General features: G+C 39.0%; 2 protein-coding genes across 2 annotated transcripts in view; one reads left to right on the top strand and one right to left on the bottom strand.

Annotated features, from left to right (window-relative positions):
• Positions 1–1,035: 1,035 nt before the first annotated feature.
• LOC139949250 (growth hormone secretagogue receptor type 1-like) lies at positions 1,036–17,285 on the bottom strand. Its single transcript, XM_071947646.1, has 3 exons — positions 16,221–17,285; positions 2,490–2,682; positions 1,036–2,106 (listed from the first exon to the last, which is right to left on the bottom strand). Exons 1-3 carry the CDS (start codon positions 17,091–17,093, stop codon positions 1,937–1,939), a joined length of 1,236 nt encoding a protein of 411 aa, XP_071803747.1. The 5' UTR covers positions 17,094–17,285; the 3' UTR covers positions 1,036–1,936.
• Positions 6,069–25,118, top strand: part of LOC139949249 (polyunsaturated fatty acid 5-lipoxygenase-like) — a 48,288-nt gene continuing 29,238 nt past the window's right edge. The window contains exon 1 of the mRNA XM_071947645.1: positions 6,069–6,165. Coding sequence (XP_071803746.1) covers positions 6,139–6,165 — 27 coding nt within the window. The 5' untranslated portion in view covers positions 6,069–6,138. The remainder of the gene's footprint in view (positions 6,166–25,118) is intronic.

The following is a 25,118-nucleotide window of genomic DNA, read 5'->3' as shown; positions in this document are numbered from 1 at the left end:
CGGTGCAGCCATCTTGAATTTATCCCATTGATACAAATGTTACCAAACCGAGGCTGGAAGAACGAAATAGTCTGGTTCCTAATTGCAAAATGATTATTAGCATTCATTATTGATATTCGATACGAGGAACATGACCAAGATGGAGGCAGCGTGATAAAGGTCTATTGAACCCCAGTGCAGGTACCTCCGTCAACTCCATAACCACCATGAACCTCATCATGAACCTCACCATGAACCTCACCATGAACCTCACAATGAACCTCACCATGAACCTCACCATGAACCTCACCTTATATTCCATACAATCACCAATTAGTCTCCGCTACATCATCTCACGAAAAACACTGCTATACCACCACCACTATACCGGAAAATACCGGCACCAATATCCCTAAAAGCTCACTGCCGTACGAACGTCAACCAACGCCGTCAACCAATCAATCTAACACCACCATTACCTCTGCTTTCACCACCTTCACCACCACACCACCATAACCCCTACCATGCAACACATCAGCCAAATATCACCTTATACACTTTGCAACCCTCCTCCCATAACAAACAAAAAATGAACACCACCCAGCTATTGTCACATTGGATCATGCCACAGTCCGCTTCAAATCCACTACAATTCATCATCAACCAACACCATCCACCACACAACATCCACCATCCCCTATCCCCCATCTCCCATCCACAATCCACAGAATCAATTCACCATCCACCAGCCACAACCCACTACTCACAATCCGCAATCCACAACCCCAAATCCACCATTCACAATCCACCATTCACAATCCACCATCCACAATCCACAATCCACCATCCACCATCCACAATCCAACATCCACAATCCCCTATCCACAATCCACCAGCCACTACCCACCAGCCACAACCCGCCAGCCACAATCCACAATTAATCAGCCACCACCCACAACCCACCATCCACAACCCACCATCCACAATCCACCATCCACAATCCACATCCACAATCCACCATCCACAATCCACCATCCACAATCCACCATCCACAATCCACCATCCACAATCCACCATCCACAATCCACCATCCACAAGGTACCATCCACATTCCACCATTCAAAATCCACCATCCACAATCCGCAATCCACATATCACAATACGTCTCCATCACATTATACCTAAAGTTACGAACTCTACACCAAAGTGCACCTTACTTCACTATAAGAAATCACACCACAATCACACATTACCACCATCATCAACAAACCCTATAGATCAACTCCATCATCATTGCCTTCACAAAATGTTTCAAAATAACTCTTTCTGAAATATAATTTAATCTCGTAGTGTCTCTCATAAAGTCATTTCTTATTTTGGAAATATTAATACTATCTTGCCAGGGAAAAAACCCACCTTCTTGAGATCACTCTAAAATCGTTTTGCAGATCACCAATGTTAAACAAATTTGTATAAACCAACAAAAAAGATTTCAAAGGCCTAGACTGCCATGGTTGTGTGGCAATAATGTTAAGGAATTTGAAGCGATTGTTCACAATTCCACTGGAGGGCGCCCTATACATTTTATGTCAAATTGTTCTCAACTGAACTAATATAATTGCTGGTAATCGTCCGTCATGCTGTGGCCTCAATATGAGGAGCGAAATTTATTCTACCCTTATTATGTGCACCACATGATCAAAATAGTTTAAAGGTATTTCATGCACACTTCCACATGAGACAGTTGTCTTGCCATATATTATGTTATGGAAATCTGTTCCACATCTCTCCTGTTTAGAATCTCTCTTGGAATTAAAGTTGTTTCAATTCAAGCTAGCGGGAGAGAGAACTTCAATCTTTGGTTTTTCTATGACGTCAGTTAGGTGCATGCATTGTTCTCTAGAGATCGATGGGTGTAGATTGTGGGAAATAGTCTGGTACCGTGGTTGATGGTCGCTCATATAGATGTTTCATCACGTGTGGCGTTCAGGGTGATACAGTTGTCACCCTCCTCGATCAAGTTGTTGACTGTAATGTTACATTTCAATGTTGGATCTTCTGCTTTATTGGACTTGGACGAATTGCTTCTGCTTCGGGAGTTTTGTGCTTGACTAGAAGAAAGACAACCTTGGAAATACAATAATCAGAAAGAACAATAGTTAGTTATAGAAAATGTTAACGACAATTAGTGTACCATTATGCTAAGCGTAAACCAGTGTCCCAAAATGTATGATGTCCATTAACGTCAATTTTTTTCCCTGTGGACAAACCAAGCCAAGGCGCTGATGGGAACGCAGGTTGCAACACAAGTGTCTTTTACTCTGCAGAATAATTGACTGGCACTTTTATATGATCGATCCCAGTGTGGAACCATGGTGTAACAAAGTTTCTATACCTTCTTCCCTTTGTGGTTTAAGGTTTAATGTATTATTTAATAACAGACATATAACACAGTCATTATTAGACGACAACACAAATATTTACATATTAGTAACATAAACATTCCTTACTTTTGCATATTCTTTGCAAACCACATTTTGATCCAAGGCTGTTGAGTAATTTGAAATAGCCGTCTCTATACTGCCGACTGAGGGCGCCATATACGAAAGGGTTGAGCAGTCCGTTAAGGGTTGTACTCATTAATGCGTACACAGCAACCAATTGACTGACGACAACCCCAGATTGTGTCAACGTCATCACAACCTGTGTAGAAAACAAAGGAAACATCCATTCAAATATACGTTTGAACCAAGGAAATAGTTACAATTGATTTGTCTTTCTTGGGAAATCTCATAAGTCTCTATAAAAAAAACAGCAAAGTATACAAATTTGAAAGCTTAGTACAACAAAGGTTACCAGCCAAAATACGATATCACAAAATGTACCATTTCTGACTGGTATCCTTGTATTATATAAGCAACATGTTTTGCTCAAGCAGCTCTATGAAATTGGGCCAAGCCTTAAAGTCACCTGGAAATGGAATGTTTTTTTCTTTCAAACATAAGAGTATATGCTTACGAACAATAAAACAATTTTTGTAGTAATTGTTTGTCACGATTTACATGTTTAAAAAACATATAAAGTTGTTTGGGGGGCTGACTCCGCCTACCCCTTTTGTGACGTCAATCGAGGGAGACTTTGCCTGCAATGCGTATAGTAAACACACGTGCAAAGTACATGTACGTCCAAGTCGTGAGTTGGTACATTTCAAAAAGTGTTTTTCTGCATTCGGCAGCAATACACCTGGTCGGCATTGCCGGAAAAAAACAAAAACAATTTTATTTTAAACGTACAAACTTACGACTTGGTCCGTACATGTACTTTGCAATTGTGTTTACTCTACGCATTACAGGCAAAGTCTGCCTCGATTTACGTCACGAACAGCGCCCTCTCGGGTCGGGGTCTACTCTTAAATTTGTAAATAACATAAGAACTGATTTTTTAAAACCTTAGTTAACTGTTTATTTACATTCCACTCATCAAAACACATATATTAGTGACAAAAGCTTTATTTTGAAAAAATACCACTTCCAGGTGACTTTAACTTATAAGTGATAGACAGTACAAAATCGTTTTGGCTGTCACGGTGGTTGCCCCCGTTGCATATAGTGGTCGGTCATGGTGCCTCTTAATTCGTTGCCTTTATAGATTAATTTTGTTGTCCCACATGAAAAGTTGTCATTGAAAATTGTCGCATCCCAAGGCCGCCATAGATGTAACATGTCACGCACAACTCTCGGCCAATAATTGGTCTGCCATTGACACAAGTGCATGAACTTTTGACGTCAACTGTCAGGGTCTATTTTAACTTCAGCCTGAACGATGACAACGCAATTAGAATGACTCGGGTTCATTTTCTTTACAGACAGACAGAGAGAAGATTATCAATTGAGTCTTGTGGGCATATTAGATTCTTGACAACTATAACCGTATCTCTATATGCACCCCCACAGGGGACAGTTTGTATAATTACAACACTAGACACCTTCAACTATTGGTTATTGTTATATCCCTATGGTAATGAACATACTAATCTCACTGCTAATGCAAAAATAGTCAATGTTTAAAGCACAAACGCTACAATTGAGTCTTATGGCCATAGATTCTTGACAACATAACCGTGTCTCTAATATAGTGCCACCGGCCCATGGGGTATAGTTTGTTTAATTACAACATAGACGTCATCAACGATTCGTCAATGTTATCCCTATGGTAATTTACATACTAATCTCACTGCTAATGCAAAAATAGTCAATGTTTAAAACACAAACGCTGCAATTGAGTCTTATGGCCATAGATTCTTGACAACATAACCGTGTCTCTAATATAGTGCCACCGGCCCATGGGGTATAGTTTGTTTAATTGCAACATAGACGTCATCAACGATTCGTCAATGTTATCCCTATGGTAATTTACATACTAATCTCACTGCTAATGCATGAATAGTCAGTGTTTAACGCACAAACGCTGCAATTGAGTCTTATGGCCATAGATTCTTGACAACATAACCGTATCTCTGATATTGTCACAGGCCCATGGGGGTATAGTTTTTATAATTACAACACTAGCCTCATCAACGATTTGTCAATGTTATCCCTATGGTAATTTACATACTAATCTCACTGCTAATGCATGAATAGTCAGTGTTGCAATTCAGGTAAAGTAAACCCTAGTGGTGAGTTTCAGCCGCGGCAATGTCATTGACTTAAAGGTTATATTCAAGACGTGTAGTGATTAAAACAGATAAATAATTGTCAATATAGAAACCTGCTGTTAGACTATCTCCTATTAAATGAATATGAAAGCTGATTACAATATAAACATAAAGGGAACCATGGATCTAGTTAAACTAGAAATTATCGAGTACTTAAAGCCATTATACACTTTCGGTACAGAAAAAAAAGTTCACAGATTTACAAATTATTTACAGGGTTTACAGAAGGAAATGGTGAAAGACTTCTCTTGAAATATTGTTCCATGAAATGCTTTACTTTTTGAGAAAACATTAAAACAATATCAATGCTCGATAGCGAGAATTACTGTTTTTTTTTAACACTAGTCATGACACGGCGAAACGCGCGGAAACAAGAGTGGGTTTTCCCGTTATTTTCTCCCGACTCCGATGACCGATTGAGCCTAAATTTTCACAGGTTTGTTATTTTATATATTAAGTTGTTATACACGAAGTGTGGGACTTGGAAAATACTGTTTACCGAAAGTGTATAATGGCTTTAACAAGTATTGCAGATGGAAGTAAATAGTCTAAAAATGTAGGCCTAATTGATTTTCACAAAACTTCTTCAAAGACACGTACAATTTTTTTTTAAGTCCAGTTTTGAAAACTTGGACAAAACAGATTATGAATATCCAAAGAAAGCATTTGCATGGAAGATATGCTGAATAGAGTTGCAGGTTTTTTTCCGGTAAAACAAATAAAGGTTGATTTTTTTGGGGGGACGATTGGTGGCAGTACACCGCCATCAGACTTAACAGGTAAGTACCCATTTTCACGTATAGTTCTAAGCATGGATACATTTCCCAAGAACAATACATGGAAAGTCTGTTGCCACCTAGCGTTCACAAGTCTCCCATTATAGTCCGACTTAAAGGAACACGTTGCCTTGGATCGGTCGAGTTGGTCTTCGAAAAGCGTTTGTAACCGTTTTTTATAAAATGCATATGGCTGGAAAGATGTTGTAAAAGTAGAATACAATGATCCACACAAACATGCCTCGAAATTGCGTGGTTTTCCTTTTACCTTGTCGACTAACACGTCGGCCATTTATGGGGGTCAAAATTTTGACTCCCATAAATGGCCGACCATGTTAGTTCGCACAGTAGAAGGAAAACCACGCAATTTCGAGGCAAACTTGTGTGGATCCTTGTATTCTACTTTTAAAACATCTTTCCAACCATATGCATTTTATAAAAAACGGTTACAAACGCTTTTGTTTTGACCAACTCGTCCGATCCAAGGCAACGTGTTCCTTTAATTCTCTTCTAAGAAAAAAAGACCAAAGGGGCAAGAATGTATACGTCATCACCAAGTCTCTCCAATGTGAAAACATCTTTATTTTTGTTGTTGACAGGTCCATAGAGAGTCTGGTGATGCAGACAAGAAAATGAATCTCGTCTTTACAGATAAGCCAAGATTATCCAATGATACCCAAATCCCAAGAAATTAAGGTAAGACCTTAATCTACACACCATTAAGGTTATCTAGGGGAAAGTGCCCGATTTGGTACAAACTAAAAACGGAAGTCCAGACATTATCTTCAAGTGCTATCCACATAACTCTAAAGTCCATGTCCGTGCACGAATCAACGTAGACATAACTCCCCATTCATCGTATCCCACGTGCAGTACACAACCCTAAGGGCCTATAGCGCCTACTAGTACACATCGCCTAGCCGGCATCTCCCGCCCAAATTCAAGTAACAAAATTCTGTCGTGCTTGAAAAAAAAACACAAAAAAACACCCCAATATGTTCAATTGTGTATATGGGGAAAAAAAGTCATAGACAAGGGCGTTTCAATTACAGGAGCTTCCCCATTGCGGACGCCAATTGTATTGATTAGACGTGACCGAATTGTGTCACTTTCACGAATGGAGACTAATTGGTAAGCATTGCAAAAAAACTTGACCAGGAGTTACCCCGCAGGGACCTCCTGAGGGCGCACTTTTATATTATATTGGACACTTATCAGCGCTGGTATAACGGCTACCGGCTATGGCTAATGGCTTGCCAGGTACATGATGTTATTGCAACCAAAATCATAGCCACAGCCGCCTGTGGAACAAAAACGATGTTGTAAGGTGTTCATTGTTTACAGATTATTCTGGGTTAAAAATGAGGAACAACTTTTGAGTTGCAATAATTGTTTTAAGATAATTGCGGTACCCGCTGCTATTATGTATAGGATTCGAGCTGATCTAGCTTTTTAGCTGCCGGGCAATCTCAGTGTAGGTAAGACACAGCTCAAGAATTAGAAAGGCGTAGGTTCGCAAAAACTCGACGAAAGTACTTAGTATACAACTAACACATCAACGTAAGGGAAAAACCAAAATTAATAATTATTTTGTATTATATTTTTAGCGAGGTATGCTGACTAGACTGTCACATCTATTAATAAAATGGGCTTATGTTTTAGAAAGAGCTTGTCTTACGTTCATGCCAGTGTTGTGCGTCATTCGTTTGAATTGATGGGTTTAACACATTCATTTATTAACCATAACTTGATGACTTCGTGACTGGATAGGAGTAGTGACTGTTGTTGAGAACATTTTCCCAAAGTACTTACTGTTCATGCCATAGGCAGTGGCGATAACCAGGCCTTTTTTATTTGCCGTGGGGGGGGGGGGGGGCACTATTGCAGGGGCAAAAAAGACATAATTTCTGGGATCTTTTGAAGTGTGGAACCATTAATTTGTGCATGCTTATGATATCAGAGTGTTGGGGTGGTGAAGGGGTTTTAGCCAGGATTTGATAGAAGGGTGTTCTAATTTGGTGAACATTTAAAAAGTGACTGTCCACATTGCTTCTTACATGTGATGTTTGAAGCTTTGCATGTTATGAATATAAGATTAAACTACAAACAAATAGTAAACTTGTGGGTACAACCATTAATACTAAATCTCTTTCGTGCGAGTGTTGGCTCCGAGTGTTGGTTTCGATCATTATAAACTCTGCTCCTCTTTAAGAAAAGTGTTAAAATAGTATGTAACTGACAGACAACAATTTAATAAAAATGTATAAATATGGTGTCCAGAAGACACATTATGCACCTCTCTTGCTAACATAATGCAAGAGGTGGGGCCTGCCAGCCGCTATTACTTAACTGGCCATTACGGTTCCACATCATTACTCATCACTGTTTCTTAATTCGAGAAGGGCTTTGAAAAATGCAAATTTGAAACAATTATAAACCATGTTGCACAATCAGAGAACCTTCACAAACAATCTCATAAATAAAACCATAGCTCGACTGTGCATCAAGAGAATTATTTCATTAATTATAACCATCGGTTCGTTGTAAATAATCCAAATAAAAACATGGATGACTGTTATTAATCCTTCAGCAGCATTTGTCTTTTGTTGTCATAAGAAGATAAGAAAAACTGGCTCATGGTTCTTAAAATAATTTAATCTTGACTGTGTATGCTTACGGCAAGGATATCTTGTATAAACCATACTGCAACTGAACATGCTATAAAATCTGTAGATCAATGTTAAAGCACTATGCCAACATTCATCTTATTGTATTTCTTTGTTGACTGTAGTTTTAATGTAAACACATTGATAAATGCTTCATATTATTTCACATTCAAGATTCAAACCAGCCCATTCCCTCACCCAGCCACGTTTTTAATATGACAAAGTATGAGTTGTAAAAAAATAATTCAAACATCACTAAAGAATGGTTTCATAAGACACTTGCGCCTTCAAGTCTAGCCAAAATATTACCCCATACGATTAATCAACACTGGTTTTTTTTGTTAACGCCCAAACACTGATTTCTTTAAAAGAGAAAATGTTTTGTTATTTCCATTTTTATTTGTGTTCATATTTAATTAATATTATTATAATTTTCTTAATATTTTTATTTGCATTGAAATCCAGCATACTGAGAAAAGGCCAAGGATAGTAATTAAGAAATAGGATTATTATATTATTAATAAATGTATAAACCCATCGGCTGTTTACAATAAGTGAACCTGTATTACTGAGAAAGTACAAATCTATAAAAGTGTCATCATGCGTATTAAGATAAGATATAAAACCCCCCACTTATGACCACATCAGGTAATGCTATCATTAAACGCATGATAAATTCCATTCAAAATCCGTCAGTCAGCAGGATTGCATTCCCAAAGATCATTATTAATTTGATATACACGGACGAACCTTGAATTAATTGGTATAGGCCTAGTTTCAATTTTGAATTTACTGTTAATTCTCATTATTATCCATCATTCCAAATCACCTATAGCTTTCAAGAGACATGGTTGCAAAATGTTAAATTTAATACAGCCCAAGGTTTTCCCTGAATCATAATACTCAACAATGTCAAAATATTTAATTAAACACGAATGTCAAATAGGTTTCCTAAACACATTGACAATGCTTCAAATTCTACATTTGATTCATACAAGACCATTTCTCAACCCAAAACTAGGTTTGAATATTAAAAATAGTTCCATAATGGCTGCGTTATCAGTTATTTCCTTTTTGTGCTTCGTAATTTTTTTTTAATGATAAAACCCATTTTAAACAAAACTTTTAAACAAAAATACCACTTCCGAAAAGACAGACATTTAGTATTTTACAGACAATCTCTTTCCAATGGAGAAGTTTTAAACTAATTGATCTTTGCACTACAGCCTCAATTATTGTTTACACTTGAAATAAAGCTGCAAGCTGTACGGAACTGCAAGAAGTAATTTTTATTTCACCGGATGCAAGCAATATCCACTCGTTGGCTCTAAACTCAACAACATGACAGAAAATGAAAGAGCATCTCCCATATCCATTAGGGTATCTCATACGTAACGAAATGTAAGCATCTTGATGTTGACACCAGCCGGTAAAAGCTTTTGCCACTTCTTCTCTCTACCGTCAATAGCGTCGTTCGCCCCGTCCAATTATCACACCTAAACACGCTACTTAATAAAATGACCGTAGTGTGGTGATCGAACAAACTACTCATCGCCAACTTGTCCCTGAGATGAACAATCTTCGTAAAACAGAATGAAAGTACTAATTGGAGAAGCTTAAAGGGTAGTCAGTTGAAAGATATGTACAATTTATACAGACTCCAAACTCTCGTATTGTTTTACAGAATATCGGAATGTCCAATATTCAAATTTTAATGTACAAGGTAGATATACAGTGTACGAACCTATTTGAATGACCAATGTCCATTATTCAATATCAATGTGCAAGTACTTTGCTGTACGAACCTATTTAAATATCCAATATCGATGTACAGGGTAGATATTCGCTGTACAAACCTATGTAATGTCCAATATCCAATATCGACGTATACAGTTAAGGTAGATATTCAGTGTACAAATCTATTTGAATATCCAATGTCCAATATAAAACCAAATCAACATTGAATTTCGCTGTACAAACCTATGTGGATTGTGCAATGTCCAATATCGAACTATAACTTTACTGTCATTGTTTTTAGCCAACATGAAGACATCATAAACATATACATGTAGAATGGCCCCACGCCTGGTTCAACACAACTATACGTAACAAGAATACTGCGGCCGGAATCATTTTTACCATACTCATGTCTTCAATACCACAAATTTATGTTTCAAACATGAGGTATAATAATTATTCAAGTACCATATCTTGGTACAGGTTCCTTTCTCGAAGATTGACCATTAATTCTCCGCCTACATTTTTCAAACATTTTACAGCTGAATCTTACGTTGAAATCGTAGACCAGCAGCTTTGTTCTTTGACAGTGATTTGGACCAAACAAAACACTATAGGAGAAGGAAATATGTAAAATTCAGTGCAACTCATATCTTCTATTTGATTGGGATTATGACGGGGTGGGGTGGATCGGGGGGGGGGGGTAGGATGGTAAATAATCGTCTGACATTTCCCCATCCCTTGAGTCTCCTTTACGATCCTCCTTAAGCTTTATGTAACCCGAAGGAGGATCCGGTTTCAGATCACCGTCCTTCCGGATTTCGCAAAGGCCTGGTCTTTCCTCAAAAGAATCTATTCGCTAAGATCAAACATTCATTGGAAAAATCGGTCCTACGGCTGGTGATTAAGGCTACGAGTGAATTGAGTTATTAGTTATTACCCCCTGTGGTAATCCATTACATGTTTATGAGTTATACTCCATCAGTTACGTTAAAGGCAGTGGACACTATTGGTAATTACTCAAAATAATTATTAGCATAAAACCTTTCTTGGTGAAAAGTAATGGGGAGAGGTTGGTGGTATAAAACATTGTGAGAAACAGCTCCCTCTGAAGTGCCATAGTTTTGGAGAAAGAAGTAATTTTCTACGAATTTGATTTCGAGACCTCAAGTTTAGAACTTGAGGTCTCGAAATCAACCATCTAAACGCACACAACTTCGTGTGACAAGGGTGTTTTCTTCTTTTATTATTATCTCGCAACTTTGATGACCGATTGAGCTCAAATTTTCACAGGTTAGTTATTTCATGCATACGTTGAGATACACCAACTGTGAAGGCTAGTCTTTGACAATTACCAATAGTGTCCACTGGCTTTAAAGGAGTTTAGTGGGTTGGTTGATTGGAAATACTCGTTTATAATGTTTACACGTAGGCTCTACCTATTATTTTGGTCGTCAATTACTGTATTGACACAACCCCTATAAATGGAACAAGTTAAAAGTTTGGACTCGAAAGCATAATTTTATTCACAATTTTCTTACACCGTCAACAACACCCCAGTAACATTTTCCTTAAACTATTTAAAATAATTACTCCATCGAGGCCGCAACCAAAATGCTACATTTTCAAATAATATGAGCCTGTGATTTTGTAAATAGTAACACGATTACACACTGGTTAAAATTTCCAATTAATATGAAGTCCCCTTTAAAATAAATTATTATTTATTATTATTGTTATTACAATTTTTTTTAAATGCATGTGATTTTGTTATTAACTGCAAGATTACATACTGATTAATTAAATACTATGAAGTCCTCTATAAAACCAAAGGTCTATGATTTTGTAAAATGATTGGAAGATTACAAGTACACTGATTAAAATGTTAAAAAATTATGAAGTCCTCTTTAAACTTAATGCCTGTAATTTTGTAAATAATTGCCAGATTACATCACGCCGATGAATATTTGTTGAGAAACGAATGAATATTTGTTGAGAAACGAATGAATACCGGTTGTAATTACTATACCCATCAGCTCCTTGGAGTAATAACAATCTACATCCGAAACTTGAGTCTTGAGACTCTCCTCAAGAGACTTAAGATGAGTAGACTCTTGTCTCCTTATATGCGCGAGACTTATGTATGCACGTTATACAATTTTACACCAAGATACAGGCCTGGAACTTTCATCTTTGAAAGGGCAAGGTCTTTTTTTTTATTATTTTGTTCACTTTTATTGGAAAATCAATTGGGAAACATTTGAAGGGGCACTTATGTCAAGACTAAGGGCAACCAGAGGCAATGGCTCCATGGCCAGCGTGTAATTCAATGCCTATAGTTACATTAATGTTCTGACTGAACAGGGGAAATGTATTGCTTAACTTAAACCTTTAGGGCGAAGCCAAGCAAGCCAAACGGGAAACGAAGACAGACAGGAACACCTTGTTAACAGGGTGCAATTTCATAGAACTGCTTAAGCAGGATTTTTTTTGTGCTGAAATACCAGTAAGCAGGGAGGATACCAGTCACAAATTGTACTTGTGACAATGGTAGTTTGGCTGGTAATTTTGTTGTGCTTAGCTACTATAGGACAGATGGGTTTTATGTGATTGATCAAGTCTATTTATAGCAACAACGATTAGTCTTATGTTTGCCTCTTCCCGTGTAATCTCGCCGAAGCTCACTATGTTTTACATACCCTCCAAAGGCAACATAATCTTGTAGAATGTTGACAACCTCGACCCCAAAGGCAGTCTCACATGACACGCTTGGGCATTGTGTAACTTAATTCCAGTGGAAAGCAAAAACTTTAAGTGCATTATATTTTAGGATGAAGCCATTCTTCATGTATAATATTTTCAGGGGAAATATGAATTTGATATGCGAGAGACTAGTGGAGTTGGGCCCATTACGTAGATTAATTGCAACCTGTCTATGTGTTTACACTTGACTGCTTGTGAAGAACCTTGTACCGTTATAGTGGCTTCATGTTACACTGATTACTCATGGCAGTTTGTTAAAGGGATTAACCCTATTTGGACATTGCTCCATAGTTGGACCATGGAAGTTTCTCCCTTCATGGTTGGACCAAGTTGGCAAGTCAGTGTGTCACACACGCACGCGTCTGCTTCACAAACACAAACAGTTTCGCTACGTCCGGCTCCAAAGGTTGCAGACGTTTGTGCGTAACTTTACCAAATAAATCATGAATTTCCATCATTCAAAAGCATTTTTACATCATTGAGGGCGCTGTTTGAGCTTGTGACGTCATATGCAGTTAGGGGTCTATTGGGCGTAACATTTTGTTTTGCCACTTATAAGTTGTTTTTACGTGTGACGGAAAGACCACTTATATGCCCTTTTTGAAAAGATGCCTTTGACTTTGGCTCGGGTTTTGGTTCCATTAGCTATTTTGGAAACGTTTATTTTCTTACGGGGCTGTAAACAATCGGACGGAGCCCATGCATGCTATAGAGCCCATGCCCAAGCCATATTTTTAAAAAGTGTCATACAATAGAGCTATTTTAAAGTGCTCTATGACCATACTCATATTTTGAACCCACACCGATACACGACTTGCATGATTAGTTGAGAATTGGACCACATGGCTACGTAGACAGAAATAAAAAACGCCTGACGCAGCTTAAAAACAAAACCCAAACTGCCAATAAAGATGGCGTCTATCTGAAAAAGGGTATATTATAGCTAGACCATAAAAACAGTACTCGCGCAATAAATGTCACAATAAAAGTTGATATTGCTTTGAGACCACAGCAGCCTCAGCTAATAACTGCATCTTAAAGACACTGGACACTATTGGTAATTGTCAAAGACCAGTCTTCGCACTGTATCTCAACATATGCAAAAAATAACAAATCTGTGGAAATTCGAGCTCAATTGGCCGCCGAAGTTGCGAGATAATAATGAAAGAAAAAAACACCTTTGTCACACGAAGTTGTGTTCTTTCAGATGCTTGATTTCGAGACCTAATATTCTAAATCTGAGGTCTCGAAATCGAATTCGTGGAAAATGTCTTCTTTCTCGAAAACTACGTTACTTCAGAGGGAGCCGTTTCTCACAATGTTTTATACTATCAACCTCCCCCATTACTCGTTACCAAGTAAGGTTTTATGCTAATAATAATTTCGAGTAATTACCGATAGTGTCTACTGCCTTTAACGCCTGTAATGCGCGATTGGGACATCATTCACAATATCACCTTTCACAAAACTCCTCACCAGTAGAGAACAGTTTCTTGCAAGCCCTGTGGTGCGTACTCAATTGATTAAGAATTCTATAAATGTCCAGATTATTATTATAGTTTGATTAGTGTTTAGACAGTTATACAGCCGTGAACTACTTGATTAGACACGATGCTCTGCAACACCACTCAACACATGGTGTGCACGTGTCTATATTAATTTGGCAAGTTACACATTAAAATGCAGACATTGACATGGTTTGTCCAAGCACGGATTGAATTGGATTAGAAACGGTAGCTTGAGGAACTACCACTTGTCCCTTACAATGTCGAAGTTGTAAGTTGTAAGTTATATAGAATCAGTTCACACATCGTGTGGATGTATCTTTGGAATAATATGTAAAAATAAAATCATGGAACTATAGAATTACTGTGATATGAGCATATTGAGTTTATGTTTGATTAGGGAAAACTTTCAGTGAATTGGCTTTCAGTTTACTTGACACAAGTGTAACATAATTTCCAAGTAGGCGATACATAGTATGTATAAACCTAGGGAAAATGTTGCTGTGTCTGATTAACATTATCTTGGTTCAAGACGGTATAAATAAATTGTGGAGCAAGGATCATCAATAGAAGTACTGGGAGATACCATAGATGGTAGTGCAATGGCTTTCAGCTTGCTTACATAAATGTATAAACCTAATGATATACAGTATGTATAAACATAGGAAAACTTCTGCCAGGTCCGTTTTACATTATTCAATACAGTATACATAAATGCGAGGGCAATATGCAATAGAAGTGGTGGAGATGCCATAGACGGCAGTGAGTTGGCTTCAAGTCCTAATGCTACAGCTTATCCTTATATTAATGTAACCCTCTAGAATTGCAAAGGTCGTGGGTTCGAATCCCATCAAGTAATATGCCAGTGAGGAGAGTACTGAGTATCGGAGTATGCCTATTGAGAGATGCCATATACGGCAGTGAGTTGGCTTCAAGTCCTAATGCTACAGCTTAACTGTATAGTAATGTATCCCTCTAGAATTGCAAAGGTCGTGGGTTCGAATCCCATCAAGTAATATGCCAGTGAGGAGAGTACTGAGTATCAGAGTATGCCTATTGAGAGATGCCATACACGGCAGTGAGTTGGCTTCAAGTCCTAATGCTACAGCTTATCTGTATATGAATGTAACCCTCTTGACATTTTCTTTGTCAGGCCATGTTTACACAGAATGAATGACACTCGCCGGATATCAGCTGCATTTTAAGTAATTTGATTCCACATGTACTTTCATGAATACAAACAGGAATTGATGGGTCTATATTATGAGACACGACCGTTTTGCTAGATTGCTATTAAGGAAACGTATAAGAAGCAATAAGATTGGCAGCTGAGATAAGGTTGGAAATCTGATGTTGGATATCAACTGAATTTTGTGACCTATAGAATTGTATAATGAACTAGTAAAATAGTTCTGGGTCGGCTATAAAGTTGTTAGTTCTGGGTCGGCTGCAAAAGTTGTTAGAACTTGTGGAATTGTTCAGAAATATTGAAATGTGTGGTTTGGAAATATTCACTGGATGTACATTCATGCTTTTTCAAAGAAGATTACGTATTTTATGCTAATGAACAAAGACAATTTGACTAGGGCGGAATTTGAGCTATCTAGCGGTTTTGAAGGAGTCCCAGTCAGTTTTCCTTGTGGTTTATTACTTGATGATTTAATTTTGAGAACATTTTGGCAAAGGAGGTCCGCAATGCTTGCAGCTTTTGTATCTTGTCATTGATTGCTACCTGTAACAGTTATTGTTTGTTTAAAGTTTCAAAAGGCTTTTGCGAAGTTATCAATTGAATGTTCAATGTACCGCCATGCAGTATTAGAAAGGGTTACATTTAGGTAAGGTTATGGGAGCTGTGATGCGTATTTGGCATTTTGTGCCCAATATAAGTTACGTTTAATGGGGTTTGAATAAAGAGGATTACATAATGGAAGATGGTATCCCATCTGGTGACTAAGGTACTTGCTTTAATGTTTGTTTTCGTGAAATTCATGCACTTACAAAATAATCCTTACGGCAGAGGCAAACATTGTTAATTTATATCAAAGTGACATTTGGGAGAATGTTGTTCTGAAACACTTACCATAACGGGCAACCAGGTGCAATAAAACAAAATGGTGACCACTACCACAAGCTTTGAAAACTCCCTTAAAGAGCGCCTATCAACGGTAGAGGAAGCGGGCACTTCGACCCGTGGCTCCGGGCAGGCTGATGAGGCTTCGGCTGGGTCCTCTTTTGTTCTCATTGGAAATGTTTCTTCAGAAGATTCAAGTCTTCTTCTAAATCTTGTGAGTCTTCTGACAATACATGTGTTTAAAATTAAGACTAGAGCCATTGTTAACCACCCTTCCAGTACTAATACCATTGGGAATATAGACTCATGCCAGTAGGCTGGTGCCGATGACAGCCATGACCGGCACATCGGACTCGCGGAGTTTGGGTCCTCATCACTGAGAATGACCGGAGGTGCAAGTCCAAAAAGTGGTAGGCATGAAACTAGAAAGGCAAATATATACACTGAGGCAATGGTGATTTTCACTCTGGTCATGGTTGTCCATCTCTTATATCGCATTGGTAGGCAAATCGCTAAGAATCTTTCCAATGCCATTGACGTCACAAGCAACATGGCGCTGTTCTGGAGCCAGAACACCATAAACTGGTAGTAGAGGCACGCACTCTTACCACCAGTCCATGAATCCTGGGCTATGAAACTCGGCAGGGACACTGGTAGCGGTAGAAGTACGGCTAGCATATCTGTAATGGCTAGGGCTCCGATTAGAAGATCCGTAGCCGTACGATCGGTCTTCGTCTTGAGTTTAAAAGCGACCAAAGTGGGGAAGATGTTCCCGAAGAGAGTCACTATTTCCACGGTCAAGCTGAGCGCTCCAGAGAGATCAGTCTCGGGGCTTTTAGGGCTCAACTGCTGTTCTAGCCCCTGCCCCTCCCTGTATGCCATCCTTTCTGGTAACCGTCCATGTGATGGCTAGAGTCCCCTGGTCGGTGCATATCCACTTCACGATTTCATTAATACCCCACCATTACAGCATCTTTTCATCAGTGGAGTTTTGGAGAGCAATCACGAGTCATTAAGCGCGCAATCCATCCAGAGATGTTATTAGCGCTCGGCTGCCTCAACGAGTTTACACACTGCTACTTTCTGGCCGTAGCTTACAATACCAACTGCACATTGTCACGAAATGACATTACAACCAGATCTGATCACTATGATTAGTTTATCTGCTAAAGCGGCTTAAAATTCCTATTTGCCAAGTCACCGCAGTTTCTAAAGACTCCGGTTATCGTATATAAGGGATTATTATAATAATATTGTGTATGATGTCGGTTAGTATGGTCATCACTTGTTATCTCAAGCTTCCCTGGAGAAAATATACCCTTGAGTTTCCAGCGACTGCAACGCTCCACTGCAGTCAAAACGGATATACCAGGAACTAGCAAATTCGCTGTTACGTAAACTCATGTAATGTTTCCTCGATATAAACCAAGCAGATTCTTCCACTTCCGTCATATTCCATACCTTTGGATGTTCACAAGAGACAACAGCTCTCAAGGGTTGCTTTTAAGTCGTAGTGTGAACAGGCAGTTCTCATTTCTCAAACAAGGTTCGCTTTTAGTCGTGGTGTGAACAGGCAGTTCCCATGTATTTCTCAAACAAGGTTGCTTTTAGTCGCGGTGTGAACAGGTAATATACATCCAGTACGGTGTCTCTGGTCTTCCTCCAAAGTGAAACCCACCGTCTCTTATGTGGTTCATGAAGCACTTTTATGAGGCATGTCACGTACAAGCCATATGAGTTTCAGATGCTACACCGATATGGAAGCTGTCACATCTAATACACGTGGTTTACTCTCCAAGTATGTATCATCAACACAGAGTTGTTAATAGTGGAGGTATACTCAAGAGATTGTTCTGAATCAATGGCAATCGTCTGAGGCAAACGCGCACTTCGTCGTCCACAGGGGACCATTAAAACTAAGTACTGACTGAGTACATGAATATTGCAATTTAAATATCTCAGCACACTTTGGAGAATGAACTCAGAGTTATTTCCAGATCAATAGTTGCCAGGTTACAAATTCCTCAAGATATATTTGTCATCTAAGATGAAGTTTGTCCGTAGGCCCTTTCGTCTTAGACATATTATATTTTAGTGTAGTACAGTCTTGTAGTTATCCAATCGTTGCAAGAGTACGTCTTGCCATATAACTGATGCACCATATCATCGTGCAGAAAGTACACTGGGCAGTGGTCTATGTAACCTGCCCGTCTGATCTTAGATTGAATGCACTTTTCGCATAGCTAGTGTGCTACATCTTAAATCCAATAAGACACAGCCACGTGATATTGTATTGGATGTTTATTTTCGTGCAGAATTAATACACACAGCTGTTTGTGGCGGACTTTGAGATTCAACACTATTCCACTGTAGCGTTGGTTTTACCTCCGTTGAGCAAACGTACAGTCGGCTCGCTCAAGCAACTCGCTTCATAATTGTCCGCTCTTTCTCTCTTCCGTCTTTCCTCGGTTGCTCCAAGCGGTACGTTCCTATAATCACTTGTGCACACCATATGTTACTCAGCTGCAGTTAGTCACAATAGCTATACCGTACATCGGAGCTCTCGTCCCCGTGAGTGGTCCCAAAGGAAACTCCCTGCTCCTCGTAGTCCGGACTCGTATTTCCCAAACATCAAGCCCAAATGAAAACACTTAAAACTCCACCCGGTCAACACTTCCTCCGTTGGGATCTACAACCTTAAGATACATGTCGAGTTGCAATACTGGATGTGATGGCATCATCAGTAACCCCAATTTGATCTTAGAGCGATGTTGGTTGTAATAAATATAAGCGCTAAGGACCACTCACTCGCCGTGCAATAAATGCCAGTTTCATTCCAGTGGTTTCTAACATGGTTAAAGGGAACACATATCTCTGGTCATTCCTCGGACGAATCTATATGCGTCAGAATGGCGCCCCAGGATTAATAAGTCAGTGAAGTTGATTGTTCATGAAATAGTTCTATCCGTCAAAACAAAATCTCTTTTCCAATTAAATGTCTTGAGCATAAACATGTGAGCATTAATCTCAACCCTGTTATCTCAAAACACGACGTTGAAGATTAGTTAATAGTCATTATTCATCTAGCGCTGATGTGCGCCTTTTATGAATATTATTCAAAGTTGCTTTGACTGCAAAATTAGATTGCTGTTAAGTTTTGAGCCCGGGTTTCCTCTTAAAAATACAATTTGTAAAGAGAGGTAAAGTTGCCAGCACAATTTCAATGTAATCGCTGTGGTGGACGAATCAGTCCTTTTGCATGAGTGCGAACTCTCAGTATCATTTCATAATGGCCCTCTAGTGGTGAAATATACCCAGTCACCTCGTCTACGACACGTGTTTAAAATACCACGTCCTGCACATACACCATAAGTACTCTTGACTCGTGGATAAAAAACATTGGTAAAACAAAATTGAGAATGCATCACTCGTATAGTGAATCTCGGTTAGACTATACGCCCACTCAAATTTACGTGCAAGAAACGGACAAATACTCACTATACCTGAAAAGTAATAATTGTATATGCGTTAATGTAAACTACTGTTGTACTTATTGAATCCTGTATTAATGATTGAACATGTTACTGTAGTCATAGACACGTTCAAAGCATATAGATTCGTTTGCTATCTTTTATAGGCTTAATGGTATCTCCATTTTTTTTTAGACTAGACTTGTTTGGTCGGTCCGTGTACCAGCATATACCATAGAGATTATAACCCACATCCTTCAAATCAAATGACTTCTTCAAGACACTCTAGTTCCACGTACGTGTACTTAATTTAAACCAAGCATAACAAGAAAAAGTCGTAGTTATTTGGTTCTATTTTATCTGTCATATCTAAGTAAGTTTTATGTTTCATTTATTTCCCTCCGTCTTCGGATATTAATCATGCGAAAAGTCAACTCGATATTAAACAAATAGAGTTTTGTTTGTCAAGCCAAATTGAAATGCCAGCAATTATTTCTCTTTTCTCTTTTTTTAGATAACAGATGATTTAAAGTAAATATACACCGGAAATGTGATGAATACAAGGATTTACCCAAAGACAATGAAACATTGGAAATATTCATCTTGTGAATGTTTGCAGACTTACGTCAAGGAATTTCTATTTTCAAGAAAATTGACCTTTTGATCCATTGAACTTTTCTTGCGTTAGCTTGAGAAGACCAGTTCGTTTTAAAAGACTTATTTAAGATCATTGTATACAATTCGTGTATAAAATTCTTGAAGGCATTATAGATAATAATCCCTGAAGAATACGCAGTCTGAGAAGCGTTGCAAGTCTCAGATTCAAATTTTGGGGCATGAAAACTCATATTCATAACCACATTACTTCGTAGTAAAATGTTTCTCAAAATGATTTATCATAAACTTGTGTTGCCATTAATCTGAAGAGTATTGCCGTGCACCATGTGTGTATCTACTTGCTAGGTAGATTTTGTTCTTTTGAGAACTTGTCTCATTGCTTCATATTCTACTCCCGCGGACTAGATTTTCGGAATCAATTTTAACAGTGATTACTTGTACTTATTACTTATACGTATACCTTCCTTTTAGGAGATTCAAGGGTTTCACAACTTCTCTTTAATACAATACCTAGCAGAGCCAAAATGGGGTTGAGATGGCATATCGCAGCGGCAGACTACTAGCTCATGCAGTGGACCCTTACACTGAGTGTCACGCCCCAGCTCCTCCACTATCGAAGGCTGCTCCTGAGAAATTGTCAAGAGGACCTTATAGAACGTGCCTTTAGTGTTATCAGACTTCACACTGAGCAGTCCGCCCCAGGGTTACCCTTAGACAAATTGCATTAGCACATAATACAAATCGTGTTAAGCAAAAGCACCTAACCTGTTATGAAGTAAAATTTGCTTATAAATATAGGCCTAATATTGTTGCAGTGTAAATTCCCTGTATTACAAAGAATGTTTCGGGAAATATTTGAACTTGTTCGATTGGTAATCACTGTAAGCATAAAAACTTACTTGTTAACGACCGATGGAGAGCTGTTGATAGTATAGAACCATTGTAAGAAACGGCTCCTTCTGAAGTAACGTAGTTTTTGAGAAAGAAGTAATTTTCTACTAAAATATTTAAATTTTGAGACCTCAGAATTTGATTTTGAGGTCCCGAAATCAAGCATCTGAATAAAGCACAAATTCGTGTGACAAGGGTGTTTTTCTTTCATTATCTCGCAACTTCGACGACCAATTGAGTACAAATGTTCACAGGTTTGTTATTTTGTGCATATGTTGAGGTACACCAAGTGAGAAGACTTGTCTTATAACACTAAGCAGACAATTACCAAAGGTGGCCAGTGCCTTTAAGTAGCTATAGTTTACCAGCCAAAATATCTTATATTACATGTATCACTATGGCGTGTTCGGTGTAAATATCCAAGATATGCTGAGCATAAGACATTGTAATATCTATTAAACAAAATTGTTCTTCGAACCAAACCGGAAAGGTACAAATGAAGATGACTGAAGATAGGTAAATGTGTATCTGAATTTAATTTAATTAAATTGAAAAAAAACAAAAACAATATAATTGCAACGGTCGGCCCTTTTGCCTTAATGCTTAATGGACGGTTTCTTGATTTGACATTTGTGTACAGCAATAAACAAAGCTAATAAAACGTTTGGTGAACGTACATTATTTGAGTCAGCGTCATACGAACATTTCCTCCTCAAATCCAATAAAGTCTCATCACGATGATTTTAATTTGCCTCCTTCACTTGCTCTCGAAAGTCAACAAGTTTAAATCAGGCCAAGTCTCGCGAGTTCACCCTGACAGACACCAGACACCTGCACCAGGAATTGTCCAGGGAATCAACCGCGACTTGTTGAAGTGCTAAGGGAATGAATACTCAAAGAAACTGTCAATAAGTCCGGAGAATACGGCACCAGACTAAATCAATGTCTTTCGATTACTCTGACGCTGAGATGAAATCATTAAAGATGACGCGCCTCATGACAAGTGATTTGGAAGAATCTTTAAAAGGCCGTGTTCGACTGAATAACGGCTTCCCATCACGTCGTTGTTGCAAGGATAGCCATAGCCATATCAACCAACAGCCAGAGTCAAAGCTGATTTAAAGGAATCTCTTGCTATCGGTGATGATGGATCATTGAAATGTAGAATATTGTTTCAGAAATGAATCTGCTTTAAGGAGTATTGCCTTAGCCGTAGACCTTTGACCAGGCCATAGTCACAAAGCCAATCACTATATTAGGCCAATCCATATCCACTGTCTACATTAGACCTGGCCTAAGCCACTGTCTACATACCCAGCCGTAGCCACTGTCTACATTAGACCTGGACGTAGCTACTGTCTACATACCCAGCCGTAGCCACTGTCTACATTAGACCTGGGTTAAGCCACTGTCTATGCCGTAGCCACTGTCTACATACCCAGCCGTAGCCACTGTCTACATTAGACCTGGCCTAAGCCACTGTCTATATACCCAGCCGTAGCCACTGTCTACATACCCAGCCGTAGCCACTGTCTTCATTAGACCTGGACGTAGCCACTGTCTGCATACCCAGCCGTAGCCACTGTCTACATTAGACATGGGCTAAGCCACTGCATATGCTGTAGCCACTGTCTACATACCCAGCCGTAGTCACTGTCTACATTAGACCTGGACGTCGCCACTGTCTGCATATCCAGCCGTAGCCACTGTCTTCTTTAGACCTGGCCGTAGCCACTGTGTACATACCCAGCCGTGGCCACTGTGTACATACCCAGCCGTAGCCACTGTATACGTACCCTGCCGTAGCCACTGTCTACCCTAGACCCAGCCGTAGCCACTGTCTACCCTAGACCCAGCCGTAGCCACTGTCTACCCTGGACCAAGCCGTAGCCGCTGTCTACCAGAGACCAAGCCGTAGCCACTGTCTACCCTAGACCCAGCCGTAGCCACTGTCTACCCTGGACCAAGCCATAGCCACTGTCTACCAGAGACCAAGCCGTAGCCACTGTCTACCCTAGACCCAGCCGTAGCCACTGTATACCCTAGACCAAGCCGTAGCCACTGTACACCAGAGACCAAGCCGTAGCCACTGTCTACATTGGCTGACATGTAATGATGTTAACACACCTGTCTTTATAATCCTCATACTACACTAAGAACCTCATCTGGAACAACATCAACACCGACTTCAGAAAAGTGCGACAAACCTTCATCACTTCTTAAAGAAAATACATGACCGTCTTACTATCAGACAGTTTACCTAAACCACCCCAGGCTTGTATACACAACAAACCATGCAGAAAAATCCAGTCCAATTTTCAGCGTTGATTGAATTATCTATTTTTTTGAGACTGTGGACACTTTTCCCCCGAGTAAAAGTTCACCACACCAGGGTAGTTTTATCTCCGTGTCTGGTGACCGCTAAAGGCCCTAAGATATAAAATAAAACTCCTTTCTGGTTCGAAATGAGGTGCGGGTGAGTGTAAACAGCATTTCTCGTTTTCAATTTCAAATGAAACTAGACTTTGTAGAAAGAAACATAGGATTTCGGGTTTTGTCGGCTCAGTGTTATGTTGATGTCAGAAAAGTGTTGATCCGATGATGTATAGATTGCAAAAATCCATTGTGTAGTTCATAAGTTTTTTCCAAATGCTGAACTTTGATTTAATGTAACTCAATACCGGATGACGTCATTATGACTTCATTAAGTTTGTATGTTCTCGATGTTAAGGTTTAATTGTATGATGAGTCTCAATGTTGAATTCAATTTCAATCTTGAGTTATGGTGTAGATACGCCCAAAATGGTAGGTCGGAACAGCTATTAAATAAGAGGTGTTCGAGCTGACTACCCGAAAAAAAATATATAAAAATAAAATAAAAATGTAGTGCACAATAACTAGGCCAAGGGGTTTGGTGTAAACATATCCGAGGTAGCAGACATGGTGTTAAGAAGAAAATGAGTGGTGGCTTTAAAGGACTTTGCAGGTTGTACGAAGACGCATTGAGGAATTAGAAAACTCATGGCGTCATTATGATTGCAAAACTTATTTTATTAAATGCCCGTAAAGATATCAACGCTTCTTGATGTGTTTTATAAATTGATGAAAACAGATGTAGACAGTTAAATGGAGAGCTAGTATTGTTCGTAATGTCAACAGCTGCACTTATAAACTGCGCCAATAAAGTATCTAAACACTTACAAATGGTCAGATAAATCGGAACCTGAAATAGTATTCCAAAAAATAGTTATTCATTTCTATTCACCGTTAATTTCTGCACATTTTGACACATCTTATGTTGCGCTACGATGTTGTTTGGTGGATTTATGGGCACTTGAGTGGCTTAAGGTCGAATTTCAAAAGTTGCAAAAGCCCCTATTCAAGCTAAATCGTTGTATTGTGACGAGTAAGATCAGCGTTTCTTTTGCCCGCCCTTTATAAATGATTTGTTTGTCGCGTTTTTGATAAATCGGTTGCGATGAACATCAGCAATAATTGTCAGTAACCAAGCAAAGGGGTCAAAGATGGGTGGCATACAACAAAATGGGTTAAGAGCCAGAATCCCTGATTATGGTAAGACAGTGAAAGGTGTTTCAAGATAACAGGAAAGATGGCCATAACAGGAAAGATGGCTCAACTGTCCAAACAGGAAAGAGGACGGATCGTTGGTTTGATAGAAGCCGGTATGTCGATTCGAGCTGCAGCTCATCAAGTTGGAACGTCACCAGCGACGGTCAGTAAAATGGTGGAATGGCTACCAAGCTCAGGGAAATGTGGACAACCTGCCAAGGAGTGGCCGCCCGAGTGTGACTTCTGCAGCAGAAGAAAGTGAACAAGTCCATCAAGCCTGACACCACTCTCGAGGGATTGCGACGCATCCTGATCAGGAAATGGCAGGGGATTGACCAGGGACAGATCAGATGTCTCG

The sequence above is a fragment of the Asterias amurensis genome, chromosome 16 (genome assembly GCF_032118995.1).
Source record: "Asterias amurensis chromosome 16, ASM3211899v1".
In the NCBI taxonomy this organism is placed as follows: Eukaryota; Metazoa; Echinodermata; class Asteroidea; order Forcipulatida; family Asteriidae; genus Asterias; species Asterias amurensis.
This window is presented reverse-complemented; position numbering and strand designations above follow the sequence as displayed.